At 42.9% G+C, this 23,741-nt stretch overlaps 1 protein-coding gene across 2 annotated transcripts; it reads left to right on the top strand.

Moving 5' to 3' along the window:
* Nucleotides 1–3,488: 3,488 nt before the first annotated feature.
* Nucleotides 3,489–22,876, top strand: LOC139376242 (E3 ubiquitin-protein ligase ZNRF1-like). 2 transcript variants are annotated; one of them, XM_071118560.1, is made up of 5 exons: nt 3,489–4,204; nt 7,809–7,904; nt 8,449–8,554; nt 18,855–18,954; nt 19,124–22,876. In XM_071118560.1, exons 1-4 carry the CDS (start codon nt 3,691–3,693, stop codon nt 18,910–18,912), a joined length of 774 nt encoding a protein of 257 aa, XP_070974661.1. In that variant the 5' UTR covers nt 3,489–3,690; the 3' UTR covers nt 18,913–18,954; nt 19,124–22,876. The 2 variants fall into 2 exon arrangements, with proteins under 2 accessions (XP_070974661.1, XP_070974662.1); XM_071118561.1 differs by having other exon boundaries at nt 3,495–4,204; nt 22,603–22,864.
* The last annotated feature ends 865 nt before the right edge of the window (nt 22,877–23,741 follow it).

Genomic DNA, 23,741 nt, shown 5'->3' with positions numbered 1-23,741 from the left:
CACACCCTTTAGTTTGTCCATTTTCATCTCACACATGTTTACATGAATTTTTCAAACATTTTAATTTCAATAGCTCCCTGGTCATGTGACCTACTTGACTCAAACAAGGTTCAAAATCTACTCAGTGGGCCTACACATTGCACGCCCTTTAGTTTGTCCATTTCCATCTCACACTAGAGGCCTGGAATCACCAGGTCAATGGGGGCATTCCTGGAGGTCAGGAAGGCCCCAGGGAGAAGACCCAAGTGAATAGGTGTGTGAGTGACACTGTCCTTCAGGGAATCAGAGCAGGCAATTAATGTAAAATCATGTGAGATGAAAATGGATAAACAAAAGGGTGTGCCATGTAGAAGGCTAGTCAGTGGATATTCTGAAAGTAGTTTGAGGGATGTAAGGTCACATGACCCAGGGAACTATTGAAATTAAACATGTTAAAAAAAATATGTACAACCGTGTGAGATGAAAATGGACAAACTAAAGGGTGTGCAATATAAAAGGGTAGTCCGTGGACATTCTGAACCTTGGTTGGGGACAGTAGGTCACACGACCAAGGAGCTATTGAAATTAGAAAGTTGACAAATGAATGTAAAAATGTGTGAGATGATAATGGACAAACTAAAGGGTGTGTAATGTGTAGGCCCACTGAATGTACATTCTGAACCTTGTTTGAAGTCAGTAGGTCACATGACTAAGGAGCTATTTAAATGGTACATTTTGAAAAAAATCATGTAAAATTGAGTGATATGAAAATGGACAAACTAAAGGGTGTGCAATACAGAAGGGTAGTCAGTGGACATTCTGAACCTTGGTTGAGGTCATTAGTTCACATGACCAAGGAGCTATTGAAATTCGAATTCAAAAAAAGTTTGTACTTTGTTTACGCTCCCTAACTAATTCAACTAGGAATATCAAATCAAAGTTTATTTGTCACGTGCGCCGAATACAACAGGTGTTGTAAGTAAGAATTTCACTGTAAGGTGAATACAAGTGCAAAAAAAGTATACGGTGAACGATAGGTAAGTAAAGAAATAAAACAAAGGCCTCCTGGGTTGCGCAGTGGTTAAGGGCACTGTACTGCAGCACCAGCTGTGTCACCAGAGACTCTGGGTTCGCGCCCAGGCTCTGTCGTAACCGGCTGCGACCGGGAGGTCCGGGGTTAGGGAGGGTTTGGCCGGTAGGGATATCCTTGTCTCATCGCGCACCAGCGACTCCTGTGGCGGGCCGGGAGCAGTGCACGCTAGCCAAGGTTGCCAGGTGCAAGCTGTTTCCTCCGACACATTGGTGCGGCTGGCTTGGGTTGGATGCGCGCTGTGTTAAGAAGCAGTGCGGCTTGTTTGGGTTGTGTATCGGAGGATGCACGACTTTCAACCTTTCAACCTCCGAGCCCGTACGGGAGTTGTAGCGATGAGACAAGATAGTAGCTACTAACAATTGGATACCACGAAATTGGGGAGAAAAAGGAGGTAAAATTCACACACACAAAAAAAAAGACAGGCTATGTACAGTAGCGAGGCTATAAAAGTAGCGAGGCTACATACAGACACCGGTTAGTCAGGCTGATTGAGGTAGTATGTACATGTAGATATGGTTAAAGTGACTACGCATATATGATTAACAGAGAGTATCAGTAGTGTAAAAGAGGGGTTGGCAGGGGGTGGGTGGCAGGACACGATGCATATAGCCCGGTTGGCCAATGTGCGGGAGCACTGGTTGGTCGGCCCAATTAAGGTAGTATGTACATGAATGTATAGTTAAAGTGACTATGCATATTTGATAAACAGACATAGGCATTGTTGTGCCCTCTTCACAACTGTCTTGGTGTGTTTGGACCATTCTCATTTGTTGTTCAAGGAACTTGAAGCTCTCAACCTGCTCCACTATAGCCCTGTCGATGAGCCCTGTCGATGAGAATGGGGGCGTGCTTGGTCCTCCTTTTCCTGTAGTCCACAATCATAGTCTTGGTTACATTGTTATTCTTGCACCAGCCAGCCAGGTATCTGACCTCCTCCCTATAGGCTGTCTTGTCATTGTCGGCGATCAGGACTACCACTGTTGTGTCGTCTGCAAACTTAATGATGGTGTTGGAGTCATGCCTGGCCATGCAGTCATGGCTGAACAGGGAGTACAGGAGGGGACTGAGCACGCACCCCTGAGGAGCTCCAGTGTTGAGGATCAGCGTGGCAGATGTGTTGCTACCTACCCTCACCACCTGGGGGCGGCCCATCAGGAGATCCAGTTGCAGAGGGAGGCGTTTAGTCCCAGGATCCTGATCAGTGCTTAGTGATGAGCTTTGAGGGTACTATGGTGTTAAACGCTGAGCTGTAGTCAATGAATAGCATTCTCAAATAAGTGTTCCTTTTGTCCAGGTGGGAAAGGGCAGTGTGGAGTGCAATAGAGATGGCATCACATGTGGATCTGTTTGGGCGGTATGCAAATGGGAGTGGGTCTAGGGTTCCTGGGATAATGGTGTTGATGTGAGCCATGACCAGCCTTTCAAAGCACTTCATGGCTACGGACGTGAGTGCTACGGGTCTGTGGTCATTTAGGCAGGTTGTCTTTGTGTTCTTGGGCACAGGGACTATGGTGATCTGCTTGAAACATGTTGGTATTACAGACTCAGTCAGGGACATGTTGAAAATGTCAGTGAAGACACCTGCCAGTTGGTCAGCAAAATACAAAATTTTCACGTGTTTATTAGCTTTGGAAAGCGAATTAATGTCCAAACCGTGAAAATAAGACCTGTGCAATGTGTGCAATTTTTCCAACATCATGACACTTATTTGGAGTCTGTGGCTCAAGTGGTTTGAAAGCGTGAATATCAGTTGAATATCCAACTTGAAACTGTCTTTACCTTGGTATGAAAGCTTTGGGTAAAGTACCATCGGTGAAGATCAAGAGAAGTGCGCATGTTTTGATTTATTGTGTTTGTGCTGATCAGAAGGAATGTGTGTTGGGCCTCACTCAAGTTGATGATTATCCTGGGTCGTGCATTGAGCTACGGAGCAGGGCACATGTCAAAAGAGTAATTTCTGGAGTGCCGGAAGAAGTTGATATTGATATACTAAAGAATATTTTTGGAGTGGTTGATGTTCGTATGATAAATCATATGGTTATCGGCTTTTATAGCAATGGTGATTGAACATTTTTTTTTTAAATAGATTGACATCATTGATGTTCCCCTTTGGGATTAAAATACACCTGAGGAGCTATATGGAGTATTGGCTCATGCAGTGCCACACTCTCAGGCCCCAGAGCCTGAGCAGGGGATTTAAAGTTTTGAATTGTCTGAAGGAGTGGGAATATATATTATTTATTTTTGTAAATTATTTTGTAGTTTGTGTGGATTAATTAAAATGTTATCTTTCCCATAATGGAATGTACTTTTATTTTGTGAATTTCTTCACAACCATCCAGTTGGTGGCGACGATACACCTTTTTGCGCGTAGTTCGCAATTAAACCCAAAGAAGAAGAAGATGAAACTGAATTCACTTCCGCTGGTAACCAAAAGCAGTCAGACGTGAGGGATGTCAAAGAAAATTAAATGTGGAGAGAAGAGACGATTCAGAAACAGGAAAAGGACCGTTTGACAATACTCTATTTATAGAACGAAGATAATTTAAGAGATCGTGGTAAGAATTTAAATAGACATTTAGCTAAATCTCCTGTTTTGTGGGTAAAAAACGAAAGAGATGGGGACAAGAGCTAGTCGTTTACAAGAGGACCCAGTGTCTTCGGCTTTCGTCAAAGATGGCATAAAGCGGGATTCCTATCGACGACCCCGCTGCAATAGGCCCGCCAGTCTTAAAATAGACTTTTCGGGGAGTTTTGACGATTCGGAGACCAACCGTAGCCGATTGGAGGAGGGCAGCGATTCGGACATAGGGCAACAGGCGAGCGCCGTTGGAAGCCCCGCCGACCACAACAGCCACCCATCCATCAGCCAGTCATCACCAGCGGAAGACAACAGCGAATGCAAGCGTGAGGAAGACGGCAATAGCAGTCCCGAGGGTGCTGTCAACGGGGAACCTCTGCCTGGAGAGGAGACAGGCCGCGTGTCTCACCGCACTTTCTCTGAACGTTTACCCGGCAATCGACACTCTAACTGGCGCAACGTCAGCGCAAGATCCGCACGAATGAGAGGCATCAATCAACGCCCGGCGTCGGAGGCTTGGATTGGCCTCTACCGTGTCAACAACCGACATGGTGACAACCCTTTTTGTGTTTATGTATTGCTTTAATAAGTTGCAGTTGCTATTCACTTTTGGCAGATTTAAATCCTGTACACGGCATCATTTAGACAGTCAGTCAGTGTGAACAAAAACACAAATGTACCCTAGGTAGCAACGTTAATTGGCTTGGGCGCAAACATCTGTTAATATGTGAGACGTGACACAAATTGGTCAGACTTACTACTGAAACGGCATTATTGGAGGGGTGATTTTCTCTCGTGCATACAGGCTACTTGACTTACAGCTGAACCCATTGTATTAAATTGTGATAATCAGGCTGCTGCGTCGTTCCATCTCAAAAAGCACAAGAAAGGGAATTGACTCCCACCATCTCAGATTGTGCTGAAATGTTTTCTGTAGTTAGAGACAGAGGATGGGATGCTTGGGATGCCCCTACGTAATGGAAGTTGACATTTTAAATGGTTATGGTAAGGGTTATGCTTAAGGTTTGGGCAGGGGTTAATGTTATAGTTTATGCTAGTGACGTCCCAGTAAAAGTTTGCTAATAGTTTTTATTAGAAGTATGAATTTCAGCACCCTGCAGAAGGACCACTGTTGTACAGGACAAACATTTTCAGAATTGCCATTTTTACAAGAATCGACTGATGGTGACTCAATGTTTGACCAAGCAAAAACAGGTTGACATTTTTGCAAATGTAAAAAAATATATTTAAAAAAAAACAATAGCACATTTCCATAAGTATTCAGACCCTAACGCTATAAGCTTGGCACGCCTGTATTTGGCGAGTTTCTTGCATTCCTCTCTGCAGTTCCTCTCAAGTTCCTCTCAAGCTCTGTCAGGTTGGATGCACAGCTATTTTCAGGTCTCTCCAGCGGTGTTCGATTGGGTTCAAGTCCGGGCTCTGGCTGGGCCACTCAAGGGCATTCAGAGACTAGTTCTGAAGCCACTCCTGCGTTGTCTTGGCTGTTTGCTTAGGGTCGTTGTCCTGTTGGAAGGTGAACATTCGCCCCAGTCTGAGGTCCTGAGCGCACTGGAGTAGGTTCCTATCAAGAATCTCTCTGTACTTTTCTCCGTTCATCTTTCCCTCAATCCTGACTAGTCTCCCTGCCTCTGAAAAACATCCCCACAGCATGATGCTGCCACCACCATGCTTCACCGTAGGGAAGGTACCAGGTTTCCTCCAGACGTGACGCTTGGCATTCAGGCCAAAGAGTTCAATCTTGATTCATCAGACCAGAGAATCTTGTTTCTCATGGTCTGTGAGTCCTTTAGCCCGCTTGGAGTTTGCCAAAATGTCGCTATCATGGGCCTTTTGCTGAGGAATGGCTTCCGTCTGGCCACTCTACCATAAATTGGTGGAGTGCTGCAGAAATGGTTGTCCTCCTCCCGGGTGGCGCAGTGGTTAAGGGCGCTGTACTGCAGCGCCAGCTGTGCCATCAGAGTCCCTGGGTTTGCGCCCAGGCTCTGTCGTAACCGGCCGCGACCGGGAGGTCCGTGGGGCGACGCACAATTGGCCTAGCGTCGTCCGGGTTAGGGAGGGCTTGGTCGGTAGGGATGTCCTTGTCTCATCGCGCACCAGCGACTCCTGTGGCGGGCCAGGCGCAGTGCGCGCTAACCAAGGTTGCCAGGTGCACGGTGTAGCCTCCGACACATTGGTGCGGCTGGCTTCCGGGTTAGATGCGCGCTGTGTTAAGAAGCAGTGCGGCTGGTTAGGTTGTGTATCGGAGGACGCATGACTTTCAACCTTCGTCTCTCCCGAGCCTGTATGGGAGTTGTAGCGATGAGACAAGATAGTAGCTACTACAACAATTGGATACCACGAAATTGGGGAGAAAAAGGGGTAAAAAAATAAAGAAAAAAATAAATGGTTGTCCTTCTGGGAGGTTCTCCCATCTCCACAGAGGAACTCTGGAGCTCTGTCAGAGTGATCATCTGGTTCATGGTCACCTCCTTGATCAAGGCCCTTCTCCCCGATTTCTCAGTTTGGCCAGGCGGCCAGCTGTAGGAGTCTTGTTGGTTCTAAACTTCTTCCTTTTAAGAATGATGGGGGCCACTGTTCTTGGAGACCTTCAATGATGCAGACATTTTTTGGTAACCTTCCCTAGATCTGGGACTCAACACAATCCTGTCTCGGAACTCTACGGACAATTTCTTCGACCTCATGGCTTGGTCTTTGCTCTGACATGCACTGTCAACTGTGGGACCTTATATAGACAGGTGTTTCTTTCAAGTCATTGGACATTATTTGGAATTTACCACAGATGGACTCCAATCAAGTGGTAGAAACATTTTCAAGGATGATCAATGGAAACAGTATGCACCTGAGCTCAATATCGAGTCTCATAGCAAATGGCCTGAATACTTATGTAAATAAGGTATTTCAGTTTTTTATTTTTAAGACATTTACTAAACTTTTTTTTGCTTTGTCATTATGGGGTATTGTGTAGATTGTTGAGAGGGGAAAAAACTATTTAATCAATTTTAGAACAAGGCTGTAACGTAACAAAATGTGGAAAAAGTCAAGTGGTCTGAATACTTTCCAATTGCGCTGTATGAGATCATCACATTACATTTTGCTCTTAAACACTGAGGCTTGGTGATTATCGAGGGGCAGATTGTTGGAAACATTTTTCAAATAACCTCCAGTGAAGAACCATAGTATTAATAGCTTTATATTGTCGTTCGCAATGGATGTAAAAAATGCTTTGACTTTCCCACTTTCCTCAGGCGCCCACACTCCCTCAACATTAACAGGACAGAGAAACTAGACACATGCTCATTGCTCACATGGACCACTCCAAACAAAAGACAATGAAAAAAATTGACAACTCGTCAATTATGGTTATGAAATCAACCAAAACTTGCTTCAGGTTGTGTAGCAGGTTGTGAACTCTACAAACAACATTTCCACTCTGAGAATGAGATTGGTAAATGACTGTAATTTATACATGCAGGAACAGAAATTGATGTAACCAAATTACAGGGATTAACTGTACATGTACTACTGGTGGCATGTAATGGGGAATTTATAAAAAAAAAAAAAAAAAGCTTTCCTTATAGTCATAGGCCTACAAAACAATCCACAGCTATTTTTTTTAAAGAAGCTTTCACATATGGCCAGGTCCTGACTGACAAGGAAGAATCTCAGTGTAGGCCTACATTATTAATCAGACAGATGGACAGAAGTGGTTGTATGTCAGTGAGACCCCTACCCAAACCAAGCTTTGGATTTATTTTCCCACGCGCCATTAATCCAGCCCCCAAGCAAGTCTAGGAAATGGGTCAAAGTAATCACATGGGCACAGCTGACAGCAGGGCCAGGGAGGGAGGGGATATGGAAGCCAACTGGGCACACTCTTTCCCCATGTCGTCCCACCCCTGAGGCTGGACTCCTCTAGTTATGCATGTTGTTCTGGTGGAATGATGATGACTGGAAAACTAATCATGAGTTGAGTTGACCTGACTTCATCATTGTCAGGATGGTACTCGGATCACACAAATGTCAACATCTACTAAAGACCCATGATTGACAAGTTGATTTGATCTTCTCCCCGCCTTTGTTTGTCTAATGTTTCGTTGTTAATCATGTGCATGTTTTTTGCCATCTCATCCCCAGATATCCGCTGTCCGTTCTGCTCCAAGCCTTTCTCGGGGGGCAAGATTGAGAATCACCTGTTGAGCTGCCTCACATCTCCATCTCTCCCTTACAACAGTGAGTATGAGTGCACCAAAAAACTCAGAGCAGAGGCCTGTTTCATTTGTTACAAACAAAAGAGGCTCTTTACATTCACCCAGAGAAAGGGTTGACATTGTATGGTAAACAGTGGTGTTATAGTGGTGGCAGGTAGCCTAGCGGTTAGAGCGTTGAGCCAGTAACCGTAATGTTGCTAGTTCAAATCTCCGAGCCGACAAGGTGAAAAATCTGTCTGTGCTCTTGAGCAAGGCACTTAATCATATTTGCTCCAGGGTTACCTTTGAATGGCAGACCCTGGCCGTGACCCCGTTCTCAGAGGGATATGGAAAAAACACATTTCCAAATCACACACATTAATACACACTTGTACATGTTTGAAATAGGACAAATGTAAGCACCCACCAAATAATAATATTTACAGTCTATTACACAAACAGTAGCATATATGAAAGTTCAGGCATAATGTGTGTTGAAAGTATGTATGTTAAAAGCCCCTTCCCTGCCCCCTGGGTTTGTGAGGATACTTTAACGTCTAACTGTGATGTATGTGTTGTGTTCTCAGCGGACGTGCTCAGTAAGGACAGCGGTGAGTGCTCCATCTGTCTGGAGGAGCTGCAGCAAGGAGAGACCATTGCCCGGCTGGCCTGCCTATGTGTCTACCACAAGGGGTAATAGCACTAGGCCTTTTCACACGCATTGTTTTTAACCTCGACCTCTGGCTATCTTAGCCCCAGGCTATGGCTGACCCTGGGCTAGCTTATCCTGTTCACCAAGCCTTTGTTAACATGGGCTAAGCTCGAGCTCAGGGCTAAGGACTCACACTTCTCAAAGCCCTGGGCCAGTGGTTCCTAAACTTAAATATCTATATTTTTTAAGGAGCTCAGTCAGGCTTACTCTTGAAAGTTGTAATATTACAATGCACAAGGTGCAATTTTCGGATCGGCACTTTTCCTCTTGTAATTGCAGACCTAAGAAAGAGCTATTCATAACTTGGCAGAAATGTCTAGATCAACTAGCTCATTTCAGCTAATGTTATTTAGCTAGGTTTTTTTTAGGCCATTGATTTTGTTGTTGTTTGAGTCACTCAGATATCACATGAACACACAAGACATGGCAAAAAGTTGTAGAATAGCAGGAAATAAGCTCGTAAACCTGCAAAATGTTCTCTTCGCCAACAAGAAGGGTGTGAACAGTTTGTCATGGACGGTGCTTGTGCCCATCTCAGCCATTTGACCAATGATATAAGCAATAAGGCCCTTATTAACACATCCTCTCCAGTTGTGCTCACTTCACCAGTTCATGACATGCCCGGCCCAGCATGCATTTTTAGGCTCCACGTCTTTTGCTATAGCCATATTAAGGCCTAATGTATTTATTTAAATTGACTGATTTCCTTATCAGTAGTTCCCAAACTTTTTATAGTCCTGTACCCCTTCAAACATTCAACCTCCAGCTGCGTACCCCCTCTCTATCAACCAGGGTCAGTCAGCGCACTCTGAAATGTTGTTTTTTGCCATCATTGTAAGCCTGCCACATACAATAAATTGTTTTGTCACAACCAGGCTCGTGGGAAGTGACAGAGCTCTTATTAATAATCAATAATTGTGCTCTTTATTTAACCATTCTACACATAAAACCTTATTTTTTTTAATCGAAAATTGTGAATAACTCACCACGGGTTAATGAGAAGGGTGTGCTTGAAAGGATTCACATAACTCTGCAATGTTGGGTTGTATTGGAGAGAGTCTGTCTTAAATCATTTTCCACACACAGTTTGCCTGTATTTAGTTTTCATACTAGTGAGGGCCGAAAATCCACTCTCACATAGGTACGTGGTTGCAAAGGGCATCAGTGTCTTAACAGCGTGATTTGCCAAGGCAAATTTGCCAAATCTATTTATTTTCGTTCATGATCTGAAATGTATTTTAATATTCAGCAAAGATATACTGTTGAAATAGACAAAGCTCTGAGCGCAGCCCAATCCAGAAATCTGGCAGTGGCATCTGATTTAAATGACATTTTCACAGAACCGCTTGTTGCAATTTCGATGAGTCTCTTGTTCAGATATCTGTACGTGGACTGGAGGCAGGGCATGAAAGGGATAACTAATCCAGTTTTGTGTCATCCATTTCGGGAAAGTACCCGCGTAATTGCTCACACAACTCACTCGGGGTGCTTCGCTATATCACATTTTACATTTTTTAAACCTTTATTTAACTAGGAAAGTCATGTAAGAAAAAAATCTTATTTGCAACGATGGTCTACCGGGAAACAGTGGGTTTAACTGCCTTGTTCAGGGGCAGAACGACAGATTTTTACCATGTCAGCTTGGGGATTCGATGGTTTGCCATTGTCCGTAAGCTTGAGTTCATTTGCACACAAAAAAATCAAGAAGACCTGTATATTGTACTTGATAATGCAGACAGAGGAGAGCTCCAACTTCTTAATCATAGCCTCAGTTTTGTCCCGCACATTGAATATAGTTGCGGAGGGTCCCTGTAATCCTAGATTCAGATCATTCAGCCGAGCGAATAATTTTTTTTTTTTACTTGCCCCTCAGAACACTTCATGATGGCAGAAGTGAGTGCTACGGGGCGATAGTGATTTTGTTCAGTTACCTTCGCTTTCTTGGGTGCAGGAACAAAGCTGGACATTTTGAAGCAAGTGGGGACAGCAGACTGGGATAGGAAGATATTGAATATGTCCGTGAACACTCCAGCCAGCTGGTCTGCACATGCTCTGAGGACGTGGCTAGGAATGCATTCTGGGCCAGCAGCCTTGCGATGGTTAACATGCTTAAATGTCTTACTCGTGTTGGCCAGGGAGAACGAGAGCTCAGTCCTTGGGAAGCGGCCCGTGTTTGCGGCACGGCGTTATCCTCAAAGTGGTCGAAGAACATGTTTAGCTGTCCAGGAGCAAGACGTCGGTATCAGCGACGTGGCTGGTTTTCCCTTTATAATCCGTGATTGTCTGGAGTCCCTGCCACATGCATCTCGTGTCTGAGCCGCTGAATTGTGACTCCATTTTGTTTCTGTACTGACGTTTTGCCTTTTTGATTGCCTTACATAATTGGACTGTTTCTATTCGACCATATTCCCAGTCACCTTGCTGTGGTTAAATGCAGTGGTTCGTGCTTTTAGTTTTATCCACGTTTTTGGGTTTGGATAGGTTTTAATCATCACAGTGCGAACAGCATCCCCTATACACTTCACCATGTCAGGGTATGTGTCAATGTTATTCTCAGAGGCAACCCGTAACATACCCCAGTCCGCGTAATCAAGACAATCTTGAAGCATGGATTCCGTGCTTCTACACCTGCATTGCTTGCTGTTTGGGGTTTTAGGCTGGGTTTCTGTACAGCACTTTGAGATATCAGCTGATGTACGAAGGGCTATATAAATAAATTTGATTTGATTTGATTCTGATTGGTCAGACCAGCGTTGAGTAGACCTTAGCACGGTACTTCCTGTTTGCGTTTCTACCTATAGGAAGGAGGTGCAGAATGGAGTTGTGATCTGATTTGCCAAAGGGAGGGTGGGGGAGGGCCTTGTAGCCATTCCGGAAGGGAGTGTAACAATGGTTGAGAGTTTTTGAAGCTTGAGTACTGCAGGCAATGTGTTAACTTCGGTAGAGTTTTCCTCAGATTTGCTTTATTAAAGTACCCAGCTACAATAAATGCTGCCTCGGGATATGCGGTGTAGTTCCCTGAGAGCCTTCGCGGTATCGGCTTGAGGGGGAATATATACGGCTGTGACGATGACCGAAGACAATTCTCTCGGGCGGTAATGCGGTTGACATTTGATTGAGGTATTCTAGGTTGGGTGAACAAACGTGCACATGCTAGCAGAAAGGAACGAGGTGGGTAGCTGGCAAAGTATGTCCTTTTAGCAAAATAAACAAACCAAAAATCTGATCTCTTAAAAGTTTAGTTCATTTTCGTTCTATTATCTATCATTGATTTTGGCCCAATAGGCCGGACATTAGTGTTGCACGGTATATCTGTACTATGGTAATATCATCGTACCAAAACCTATCATGATACCAACATTTTTAGAATACCGTAGTACCGTTTTCATATGGTAGGGGTGAAAAAGTCGGTAGTATCAATCTAAATATTCTGCTTGCGCCTGTGATGAAATGTTTATGAAGTCAGTTTTGTTTATACATTTATGCACCAGTCACTTGCCTCTTGTATGTGCAGGTCCAATAATATCCACTATACTTTCATGCCAGCCGCATCCCAGAGACCCTACCAGCCCTCACTCACCTGCTTCTCACCTTCTCTTCACTCGTGTCTATTCCATCAGTTTTTTTCAAATCGAAGTTTGCCCTGATGGCGAGCGGGATGCAGACCCAGACACTGATGAGTGTTCTGTCAGAGTTGTACATTTGTTACATTCGAGCAGAGAGCAATGTTGATACATTGTTTCTTCGCCTGTTATAACCAAGAGCACAGACCAGTCTGAGTAGACTTTGCAAATTCACCGTCATGCAGCCTCCTGGTAACTTGACAGTAGGTTTAGGCTAATTAGATTGGCACAGGAAGAAAGGAGAAGGGTCTACTGCAGCGAAAAGGAACCACAGCAGAGCAAGTGTTTATTGCGCTGTCCGTGCTGAAGCTGCAACATTTCAGCCATTTCGTTTTTTTACTTGTTTCTGACTGAAAAGTTTTGTTACCAAAATCCTTAATTTGGAAAAACATTCCCTCAACCCTTGCTCTCTTTACGTGAAACATGTAAGCATCGCATGCATGTGACCAATAGGGCTTGACCTATAGGCTATCATAATTACAACAATACATTTGTTATAGCAAACTCTAAACACAGTAACACATGGCAGCAAAATGTATGTGGAGGAAGTGAAAAAGAAACTCGGAAACAGGCAAATGGTTACTGGTTGCTCAGGAGGGAAAGAGGAAGTCAGGTCTGTGGAAGACATTTGGCATTTGAAAAAGGAAGGTATAGGAGCATGAGTATTGTGAGTATTGTTTGTGAGTATTGTGTGTATTTTTTCGGACCATTTGAAACCGTGTAAACAACAAAATAAACAAGTGTCTTTTCTAACGGGGGAAAAATATCTATAAAGCCTTTATTACAGCAGACCTAAAAACAATTGCATGCGTTCGTGAATTGCAGTTTATGTATCATTTAGGCTAATTATTCATAGCGCCCTTTGTTTCATTTTAAAACTAAAATGCTTGATTTGCATTTCAAAGCATGAATGTCTTGTATGCTGTGTGATGGCATGGACGAATGAATGATTGATTGATACAGTAGCCTGTATATTGAAATGTAGGTTTAAGTAAGTTGTGGTTTTAAGATCAAACAGTACCCTCTCTTAGGCCTACAGCTCGATGGTGGTTATACAAGGCTACTATACAAAGCCTACCAATGATAACGACTACTTATTACTATAATGGTAATCATAATAATTGTAATAATAACAATAAGGAGATCAAGAAAAAGGAGGGTATAGGAGCGAGTGCTGCGTGCATATGTGTAACAAACAGGTGCTGTTAGATTACAATATTATTGTTCTGCCTGTTTGGAACAGTGTAAACAATACATTTATAAGTAATACCAGTCTGTTTTATCAAAATAAAATGATTAAGCAACCGAATCTGTGAAATTGCTTTTTCCAAAATTTTGCCGTTGCATTTATTTTTTGGAACCTTTATTTAACTAGGCAAGTCAGTTAAGAACCAATCCTAATTTGCAATGACTGCCTACCAAGCATGAGGCTTGGTGCTCACAGAATCAGTAGGGTATTAAACAAACAGGCAACAGAAGCAATATCTGTCTTATTTCTGTAGATATATATGGATGATTTATAAAGTCAAGCACATTTAGCAGTTAGGCTATTGATTATAAACCTAATTAAGTTGTGGTTTCCTGTCTCCTCAATATTCAATTAAGCTAAGGCAAGGACTTTTTCCTTGTCTCTGCTGCTGCCTCCACCGCATTGTTCTCAATCCCAATATGCTGGTTAACTTTGCTATTTTGCACATAGCAACATAGGGGAAGGCGCCAATTCTACTGCACACTGAATATTGTTTCAGAACCACGAACAGCAAACTTATCCAATGCGGGAGAAAGCGCATTTGTTATAAAATATTAAATCTTAGTGTTGCACCGTTATTTTTCCATAATATAACCATATACAATTTCAGTATCACATGTCTTAGTGATGGACTGTGCCATCCCCGTGGCCTCCGCAATGGATTAGTCCACTGAGACAGGCGCGAATCAGACAGTCTTGTGAACCATAGTATAAATGTAATTGTCAAAATTGCGTGCAGAACGAATCACAAGCATATGCAAAGTAAGTGAAAGTGCAGCTTTTGTGATTGGACAGTGAAGATTCTATGCATTGTTCTTGACCCTGTTTCACGCTGGCTATTTTGGCACCATGTTTCTCCGTAAAGCCAGAGCAGGGCCAGCTAGCTCTGGGCTATGGTGTTGGTGCCAGCCCCCGGCTAAAATCTCCCTTAGCCCATCTTTACAAGAAAATATTGCAGTTTTGAAACTGCAGTAAAAGTGCAGTAACTGCAGCTGATTGTGGTATTTTGGACGCAGTATTGCAAAAAATAGCTGCAGTCACACTGCAAAATTACATTTTTTTTTCTTCTCTTGGATGTGGTATTTGCAGCGTAATGCAGTTATACTGCACTCTGACTGCAATATTTTTTCATACGGGCAGAGTTTAGGAGGCTAGTCCTGAGAGGCGAAAGTCGTCTCCGGTACGCGTCCTCTATTAATTTGAATGTGTTGACAGAAATTTGAGAAATTGCTTGAGCTGCTCTGACATTCAAAAAGTATGAAAGCCTATGGTACAATATTCTAGGTACGAGTACATGTTTTGGACTACGATAAACTCTTTAGCCCCGGGCTGAGGTGCAGTGTGAACGTGCCTACTGAGGATTTAATACACACCTACTGTGGATTTAGTGCACACCTACTGTGGATTTAGTGCCTTAAGAAAATATCCATACCCCTTGACTTATTTCACATTTTGTTTTGTTAGTGTGAATTCAAAATGGATTACATATATCTTATTTTTGAATCAGTCGACCACAATACACCATAATGACAAAGTGAAAACATGTTGTTAGTCATTTTTGCCAATGTATATAAAATAAAATAAATCTCAGTTATCTCCACCCCTGAGTCAATACATGTTAGAATAACTTTTGGCAGCAATTTACAGCTGTGAGTCTTTCTGGGTAAGTCTCTTAAGAGCTTTGCACACCTGGATTGTGCAACATTTGCACATGTATTATTATTATTATTTTTTTTAATCTTCAAGCTCTGTCAAGTTGGTTGTTGATCATTGCTAGACAGCCATTTTCATGTCTTGCCATAGATTTGCAAGCCTATTTAAGTGAAAACTGTAACTAGGCCACTCATGAACATTCAGTGATAAGCTTACTCCAGTGTATATTTGGCCTTGTGTTTTTTGTCCTGCTGAAATGTAAATTTGTCTGTTGGAAAGCAGACTGAACCAGGTTTTCCTCTAGGATTTTGCCCGCGCTTAGCTCTATTCCGTTTCTCATTGTCCTAAAAAAAAAGCTCCCTAGTCCTTGCCGATGACGAGCATACTCATAACATGATGCAGCCACTACTATGCTTAAAAATATGAAGTACTCAGTGACGTGTTGGATTTGTCCCAAACATAACGCTTTGTATTCAGGACAAAAGGTACATTTCTTTGCTACCTTTTTTGCAGTATTACTTTAGTGCCTTATTAGAAACATTGTTTGAATCTGTACAGATTTCCTTTTTTTTGTCATTTAGGTTAGTATTGTTGATCCATTATCAGTTTTCTCCTATCACAGCCATTAAACTCTGTAATTGTTTTATAGTCACCATTGGCCTCATGGTGAAATCCCCTGAGCGGTTTCCTTCCTCTCCAGCAACTGAGTTAGGAAGGACGCCTGTATCTTTGTGGGTGTATTGATACACCATCCAAAGTGTAAATAATAACTTCACCATGCTCAAAGGGGTATTCAACGTCTGTTTTTTTTTGTTGTTGCCATTTACCAATAGGCGCCCCTGGTCTTTGTGGTTGAACATGTTTGAAATTCACTGCTTGAGTGAGGGACCTTACAGTTACCTGTATGTTTGGGGTACAGAGATGAGGTAGTCATTCAAAAATCATGTTAAACACTTATTGCACAGTGAGTCCATGCAACTTATTCTGTGACTTGTTAAGCAAATGTATACTCCTGAACTTATTTAGGCTCACCATAACAAAGGGGTTGAATACTTATTGACTGAAGACATTTCAGCTTTTCATTTTTAAATAATTTGAAAACATTTCTAAAAACATAATTCCACTTTGACATTATGGGTTATTGTGTATAGGCCAGTGACACAAAATCTCAAAATGTGGAAAAAGTCAAGGAGTGGTGAATAGTTTCTGAAAGCACTGTACATGTGGCCCAGGAGGCAAAGGGGGAACAAAGCACAGATCTGTGCAAAGAGTTGTGATGCAATCATGAGTTGCATTCTTTGGAACTCTCATTTAGTAATATGCCTTCCGTTCTATGTGAAATTACATGGTTATTTTGTCACTGCTTACTGCGAAAATAAATCTTGTAATGTTTTTCTCCCACAAGTCAATAATTTAAGAATTGAGAACGTTGTTCATTGACTACTGCTCAGCGTTCAACACCATAGTACCCTCCAAGCTCATCACTAAGCTCAGGACCCTGGGACTGAACACTTCCCTCTGCAACTGGATCCTGGACTTCCTGGTGCGCTGCCCCCAGGTGATGGGTAGGGGGTAGGCAACAACACATCCGCCACGCTGACTCTCAATACGGGGGCACCTCAGGGTGCATGCTTATTTCCCCCCCCCCCCTGTACTCCCTGTTCACCCATGACTGCATGGCCACACACGACTCCAACACCCTCATTAAGTTTGTTGACGACAAGACTGTGGTAGGCCTGATCACCAACGATGATGAGACGGCCTATAGGGAAGAGGTCATGATCTGGCAGTGTGGTGCCAGAAAATGTTCTGAAGTGTCAAATGTTGGTTGTTCATATGTTGGTTGTCCATGTCTATATTCTTCACTTCTGTCTCTTTTAAGAAAAAAAGTATTTATGTTTCTGCACATAATAATGTGCACACTTATAAAGCAACTCCCTGTTTGCGTGTCGGCAGGATCAACTAGGGAATTATCGTGTAATGTGAGCACCCACGACCTGGGGTTGAGAATGGACAGAATTAAAGATTTTGGGACAAGGAAATCAGAAACTGTGAGCATGCCAAGTTAAGATTTTAGAAGTTGTATAGTGTATGCCCAGCATAAGGAATTAAACATGGTCCACCCACACCAGCACAGTTGTGAAGAGGCTGAAAAGATTTGTCAAGGGCCCTCAGATCATCAAAAGGTTATACAGCTGCACAGTTAATAGCATCTTGACTGACTGCATCTCTGCTTGGTGGCAACTGCTTGGCATCTGACCACAGAGCGCTAGAGGGTAGTACTTACGACACAGTACATCACTGGGGCTGAGCTCCCTACAATCCAGTCTATACCAGGCGGTGTCAGAGGAAGATCCTAAAATGTATCAAATACTCCAACCACCCAAGTTATAGATAGTTTTCTCTGCCACTGCACGGAAAGTGGTACCGATGCACCAAGTCAGGAACCAACAGGACCCTGAACAGCTTCTACCCCCAAGCCATAAGTCTGCTAAATAGTTAGTCCGAGTAGCTATTTGGTTATCTGCATTGACCCCCTTTGCTCTAACTCTTAAATCTTCACATATGCTGCTGCTACTACTAATTATCTATCCTGTTTCCTGTCACTTTGCCCATGCTGTTTAATCAGCCACTTGATATGCCACACCTGTCAGGTGGATGGATTATCTTGGCAAAGGAGAAATGCTCACTAATTATTGCAGAAAATATGAGAGAAATAACCTTTTTGTGCGTATGGAACATTTCTGGCATCTCTTATTTCAGCTCATGAAACATGGCACCAACACCTTACATGTTGCGTTTGTTTTTTATTCAGTATACAGTACCCCATGCATATACGGAGTATACAAAACATTAAGAACATGACAGACTGACCTGGTGAATCCAGGTGAAAACTATGATCCCTTATTGACGTCACTTGTTAAATCCACTTCAATCAGTGTATATGAAGGGCAGGAGACAGCTTAAAGAAGGATTTTTAAGCCTTGGGACAATTGAGACGTGGATTGTGTGTGTGTGTGTGTGTGTGTGTCATTCAGAGGGTGAATGGGCACGGCGCAAAATATTTTAAGTGTCAAGAACTTCAACGCTGCTGGGTTTTTCACGCTCAACAGTTTCCCGTGTGTACATGGGCCAGCATCCCTGTGGAACACTTTATTCACGTTTTAGCGTCCATGTCAGACGACTTGAGGCTGTTCTGAGGGCAAAAAGGGGGAGGGGGGTGCAACTCAATATTAGGAAGGTGTTCCTAATGTTTTGTATACTCCATGTATAGCCACGGTATCATTTATTCCTCTTTTTATTTTTCTATTTTTCCTCTCTGCATTGTTGGAAAGGGCCCATAAGTAAGCGTTTCACATTTTTATTTGATTTTTTTTTAAGAACACTTGTGGGAGCGTCAAGCAGTGAACGGCTATAACCTTATTTTCTTTACCAGAATGACCTAACCTTATCGCAAGTCATTCACCTCTGTTTGACTAAGAGGTATTTTAAGGTGTGAACCTCCTTTTGAAAGAAATACAGTAACCACAAGTGTTTCTAATCCGGCTGTCTCACAGTGAGTCAGTCTGCTGCCTGCACCATGGTCCGAGGTAAGTCCCACCCTGGGACCGCAGATGGGATTGAATTAGGTAACTTAAACTGCTGTAATACATATGTTCTGCATGGTCCAGAATAAGTGATAATCAAAAGGGAAAACAGCCATTCCATTTCTGTATGTCTCATTACATGTCTTTGTCTCTCTCTTTCTCTGTCCAGCTGTATAGACTCCTGGTCCAAGGTGAAGCCATGCTGTCCCGAACACCCTTTTGATTGACTCATGGGTCACATGTCCTGCTCAGGGACACACCTGACTCGGGTACGTACGTGTTCATGACTCCATTTATTCCAACACCATGATGTCACACTAGCCAACAGGGTAGACGTTAGTGTGGACAAAATATTATGTGAAATAGGAAGGGTTACATTACAAGTGTTACAAGTGTGAGAAAAGTATAAATATTTTATGTACTTTTTTTCCCCCACAGGAGACTGCAATGTTTCTATAATTGCAGCAAATATATTACGGCAATGGAAAATACCAGAGGCAAGCCTCCTAATTTTACTGACCCAGACACAGCCCCACAAGGATGTTTACTAATTTTGACCCAGACACAGCCCCACAAGGATGTCAATGAAAAATACCAGAGGCAAGCCTCCTAATTTTACAGACCCAGACACAGCCCCACAAGGATGTCAATGAAAAATACCAGAGGCAAGCCTCCTAATTTTACAGACCCAGACACAGCCCCACAAGGATGTCAATGAAAAATACCAGAGGCAAGCCTCCTAATTTTACAGACCCAGACACAGCCCCACAAGGATGTCAATGAAAAATACCAGAGGCAAGCCTCCTAATTTTACAGACCCAGACACAGCCCCACAAGGATGCGACCGCAGACCACTTTTTTTTCTCTTCGACCTGGTTCAGTCCATTTGAGCTGGTTCAGTCCATTTGAGCTGGTTCAGTCCATTTGACCTGGTTCAGTCCATTTGAGCTGGTTCAGTCCATTTGACCTGGTTCAGTCCATTTGACCTGGTTCAGTCCATTTGAGCTGGTTCAGTCCGTTTGAGCTCAACTCAGACCACTATAACTACCGCTGGAATAGACAGCCACCTCCCCTCTGTGAACATAGCCCAAACTATAAACTGCTGCACTCCAGAAAAACGGTAAATCGATATATTATCATACCAGGTTGACAGTCCCGTGAAAGTCCTTTTTAACTCTAGGAGGCGAGGAAAATGTGTGTTTCTGTTGTTCCATGCATTCCTCTTCCCCTAATGTGGACTTTTCCATATGGGATAGGTCATCTTTTATGATGCAGCAAAACAATATTGGGCAGAGATTCACGTTCCAGTGAATAAATGTTTCTGTCCATAAAAAAAACAACCCAGCTCTGAAAATGTTAACTGTTCATTCTTAAATATTGCAATGCATTGTTTTTTTATAGCCCGATGTTGGAAAGCAGGGCTTTATTTTGTGGATGGGGTTGCTGTAGTGATTGTAGGTGGTTTTCTATTGTCGCCATGATACATTTCAGGAGAGGGATGGTGGGTGTGTGTTGATTGTAGAGTTAAAAGCGGATGATGTTGGTTGGTGCTGAACCCACTGTGTTAGCCTTTTACCGCAGCTACAGTAGGTGGTTGGCATTTCCCAGGCCATAGTACTGGTGTTATGCCCATACTGAGCACTTTTTACCCCAAGGCTGAACTTTCTTCTTAGATATGGTGTGCTTGATTGAACCACAGTTGCTAATTTAGTAACAACAGTAGTGTGTGTGTGTGTGGACGAATGGGGACAGTCAATGTCCTGGATGACAGCGCCCGACTCTGGACAGCAGAGGCGAACTGCAGACTTCTCACTGGCTGTGTAAATGAGAGGTGTGTGTGTGTGTGTTCTTAGTGCCCTTATACCCTCTGGGTGAGATTGTTTTAACCCTAGCGTTGTTACATGTCATTTCAGCAAGCCATGACACCCACCATCTCAGATTGTTCTGAAATAGTTTCTGTAGTTAGTAACAGATAAGAGTTCGTGACACTACTTGTCTGTCACAGAGAACTGATACTACAGTGCCTTCGGAAAGTATTCAGACCCCTTGACTTTTTCCACGTTTTTGTTTGGTTACAGCCTTATTCTAAAATGGATTACATTTTTAATAATCCTCATAAATCTACACACAATACCCTTTAATGAAATAGCGAAAACAGTATTATTTATTTTTTTAATTGCGAAAGAAAATTTGTCAACTGATAACTTACATAAGTATTCAGACCCTTTGCTATAAGACTTGAAATTGAGCTCCGGTGCATCCTGTTTCCATTGATCATCATTGATGATCACCTTCCAACAGGACAATGACCCTAAGCACATAGCCAAGACAATACAGGAGTTGTTTCTGGACAAGTCTCTGAATATCCTTGAGTGGCCCAGCCAGAGCCTGGACTTGAACCCGATCGACCATCTCTGGAGAGATCTGAAAATCATCTGCAGAGAAGAATGAGAGAAGCTTCCCAAATACAGGTGTGCCAAGCTTGTAGTGTCATACCCAAGAAGACTTGAGGCTGTAATCACTGCTAAAGGTGCTTCAACAAAGTATTGAGTAAATGGTCTGAATACTTGTGTAAGTGGAATATTTCTGTTTTTTGTTAGAAATTAACAAATGTCAACCACAAAAAAAATGTTTTCTTTGTCGTTATGGGGTATTGTGTGTAGATTGAGGGGGGAAATGTTTAATCAATTTTAGAATAAGGCTGTAACCTAACAAAATGTGGAAAAAGTCAAGGGGTCTGAATACTTTCCAAAGGCACTGTATATACTTGTTGGGTTGGGACTGGTGTGGGGGGTCAGTGCCTGGCTTTTGACCATTCCTCATGTCTAAATCATTGTTTGAAGAAAGTGTGGCCCAATTCAGATGTTAGGTACGACCAGGTAAAATCTGGTCGTTCCATAGTGCTACTTTTTTCCTAAGGTGGAACGACCATAGTGCTACTTTGTTCCTAAAGCAGTGTGATTAAAAACCATACTGCTACGATGACTTGGCCCTCCTCTCAGTGAGACCAACCCGTCCTGTCGTGTTGAAGGCATGTGGTGGTGTGTCCCCCTGCCTCTCGCTCTGTCTGGGGTGTAGTCCGGAATATTGGACCAGGCCCTGTGCACTTGTCTGGCCATCTGGCTGTGTTCATGTCAATGTGAGGGGTGATGTATTTTAGGGCATGATTACGCCATGAGGCATCTGCCTCGCCTATCCCATGATTCCCATCGCTGGAGGCAATGAACATCTGATGGGGGGATTTGTTGTATTAAGCCACCACCCTTCCCCATAAGAGGATTTTTAGACATTGTATTATTACCATATGTGTTAAACAAGCTACCGTTGGCTGCCTTTGCCTGGTGAGAGGTTTGTGTCTGTCCAGGCTCCTATGGTGTAGTCTAGTCTGGGGATCAGTGGTGACGCTACAGTGAGTTTATCAAAGCACAGGCGGACAGCTGTAGACCAGCATGAAGATCAGTCCTGTTCAGCATTCCTATTGGATGATCTCCCGGAGTTGTTGCACCACATCCTGCACTCGCTGAGGTGCTACGATGTGTCGTGCCCTGGCAGCTCTGTGCATGTTACTCTTTCCACTTCAAAAAAGAAACTATTACGCCAAAAGTATGTATGTCTGTGTAACTGAAACAGTGGGAAGGGATGTGTGTGGAAAAAGAGGAATTGATCATAAGCCCTAAATGTACTTTTTTTGTGTGGTGAATATGATGAATAATTATGTTGTGTACTTTGAGGGGGGGGGTTGTCAGTAAAAATCTGGACAATCTGAAGCCCCAAATGTTACATTACTATTCTCCCTTTTTACTGTGTGGTGCAATACCTCAATTTTTACAAATACAAAAGCATAGCTATTCTCCAGGGATGATATTTTCTATGTATTGCATTCTTGGCGTTTAATCACAGGGTTCTGTTCCTCCTAGACGCTGAGCTTTGTGACGGTTATGCTGATATATTCAATGAGAATGTTTGTCACCACAGCGATATCTGCATCCCAAGATATGGACAATCTGCCTTCTCTTTGGTATAATAGAACAATTACGTTTATTTATTAAAGTGTAAATATGTATTGCAATTCAAACTGGCTTGGTCTTTGTCTGTTCATTTGACTGTTTCTAAGCTCCAATCTTTTGTATGTCTCAAAGTTGGTTTTATATGTATTTTTTACAATAAATATGCTTTTGAGCCCTGTTTTGTTGTCCTTGTTTAGGTGTTTGAGTACTGTTAATAACTGTTTTATGGCATGTTTATTAAAGGTCTTTGCCAAATAGGCAGTGCTGACTGCTGTGACAGATTCACAGTTATCTACTGTAAATGACTAGCATGCATTGAAAACTAGCATACCTTTAAAAAAAACAAAAATTCAACCATGTGAAATGATATATTCCTTCCTGCATTCATTGGATTTAAAAAATATGGTACTGGTTACTCAATCCTTTAAAGACGTCTTCTGGTGATAAAAAAAATTAAAATAAAATGTTCTTGGTGAGAAGCGATATCCCAAGTATAAAACAGTAAAGCCCACACAAAGGGTAAAACAATGTTTTACAGTTTTGTGACTGACTAGCTAGTTGACTGCTGTGACTGACTAGCTAGTTGACTGCTGTGACTGACTAGCTAGTTGACTGCTGTGACTGACTAGCTAGTTGACTGCTGTGACTGGCTAGCTAGTTGACTGCTGTGACTGACTAGCTAGTTGACTGCTGTGACTGACTAGCTAGTTGACTGCTGTGACTGACTAGCTAGTTGACTGCTGTGACTGACTAGCTAGTTGACTGCTGTGACTGACTAGCTAGTTGACTGCTGTGACTGACTAGCTAGTTGACTGCTGTGACTGACTAGCTAGTTGACTGCTGTGACTAGCTCGCTAGTTGACTGCTGTGAGCTGACTGCTGTGCTCTAGCTAGTTGACTGCTGTGACTAGCTCGCTAGTTGACTGCTGTGACTAGCTCGCTAGTTGACTGCTGTGACTGACTAGCTAGTTGACTGCTGTGACTAGCTCGCTAGTTGACTGCTGTGACTAGCTCGCTAGTTGACTGCTGTGACTAGCTCGCTAGTTGAC

Source organism: Oncorhynchus clarkii, chromosome 20 (genome assembly GCF_045791955.1).
Source record: "Oncorhynchus clarkii lewisi isolate Uvic-CL-2024 chromosome 20, UVic_Ocla_1.0, whole genome shotgun sequence".
In the NCBI taxonomy this organism is placed as follows: Eukaryota; Metazoa; Chordata; class Actinopteri; order Salmoniformes; family Salmonidae; genus Oncorhynchus; species Oncorhynchus clarkii.
Note: the sequence above shows the minus strand (reverse complement) of the source record. Positions and strands in the feature narration are given on the sequence as shown.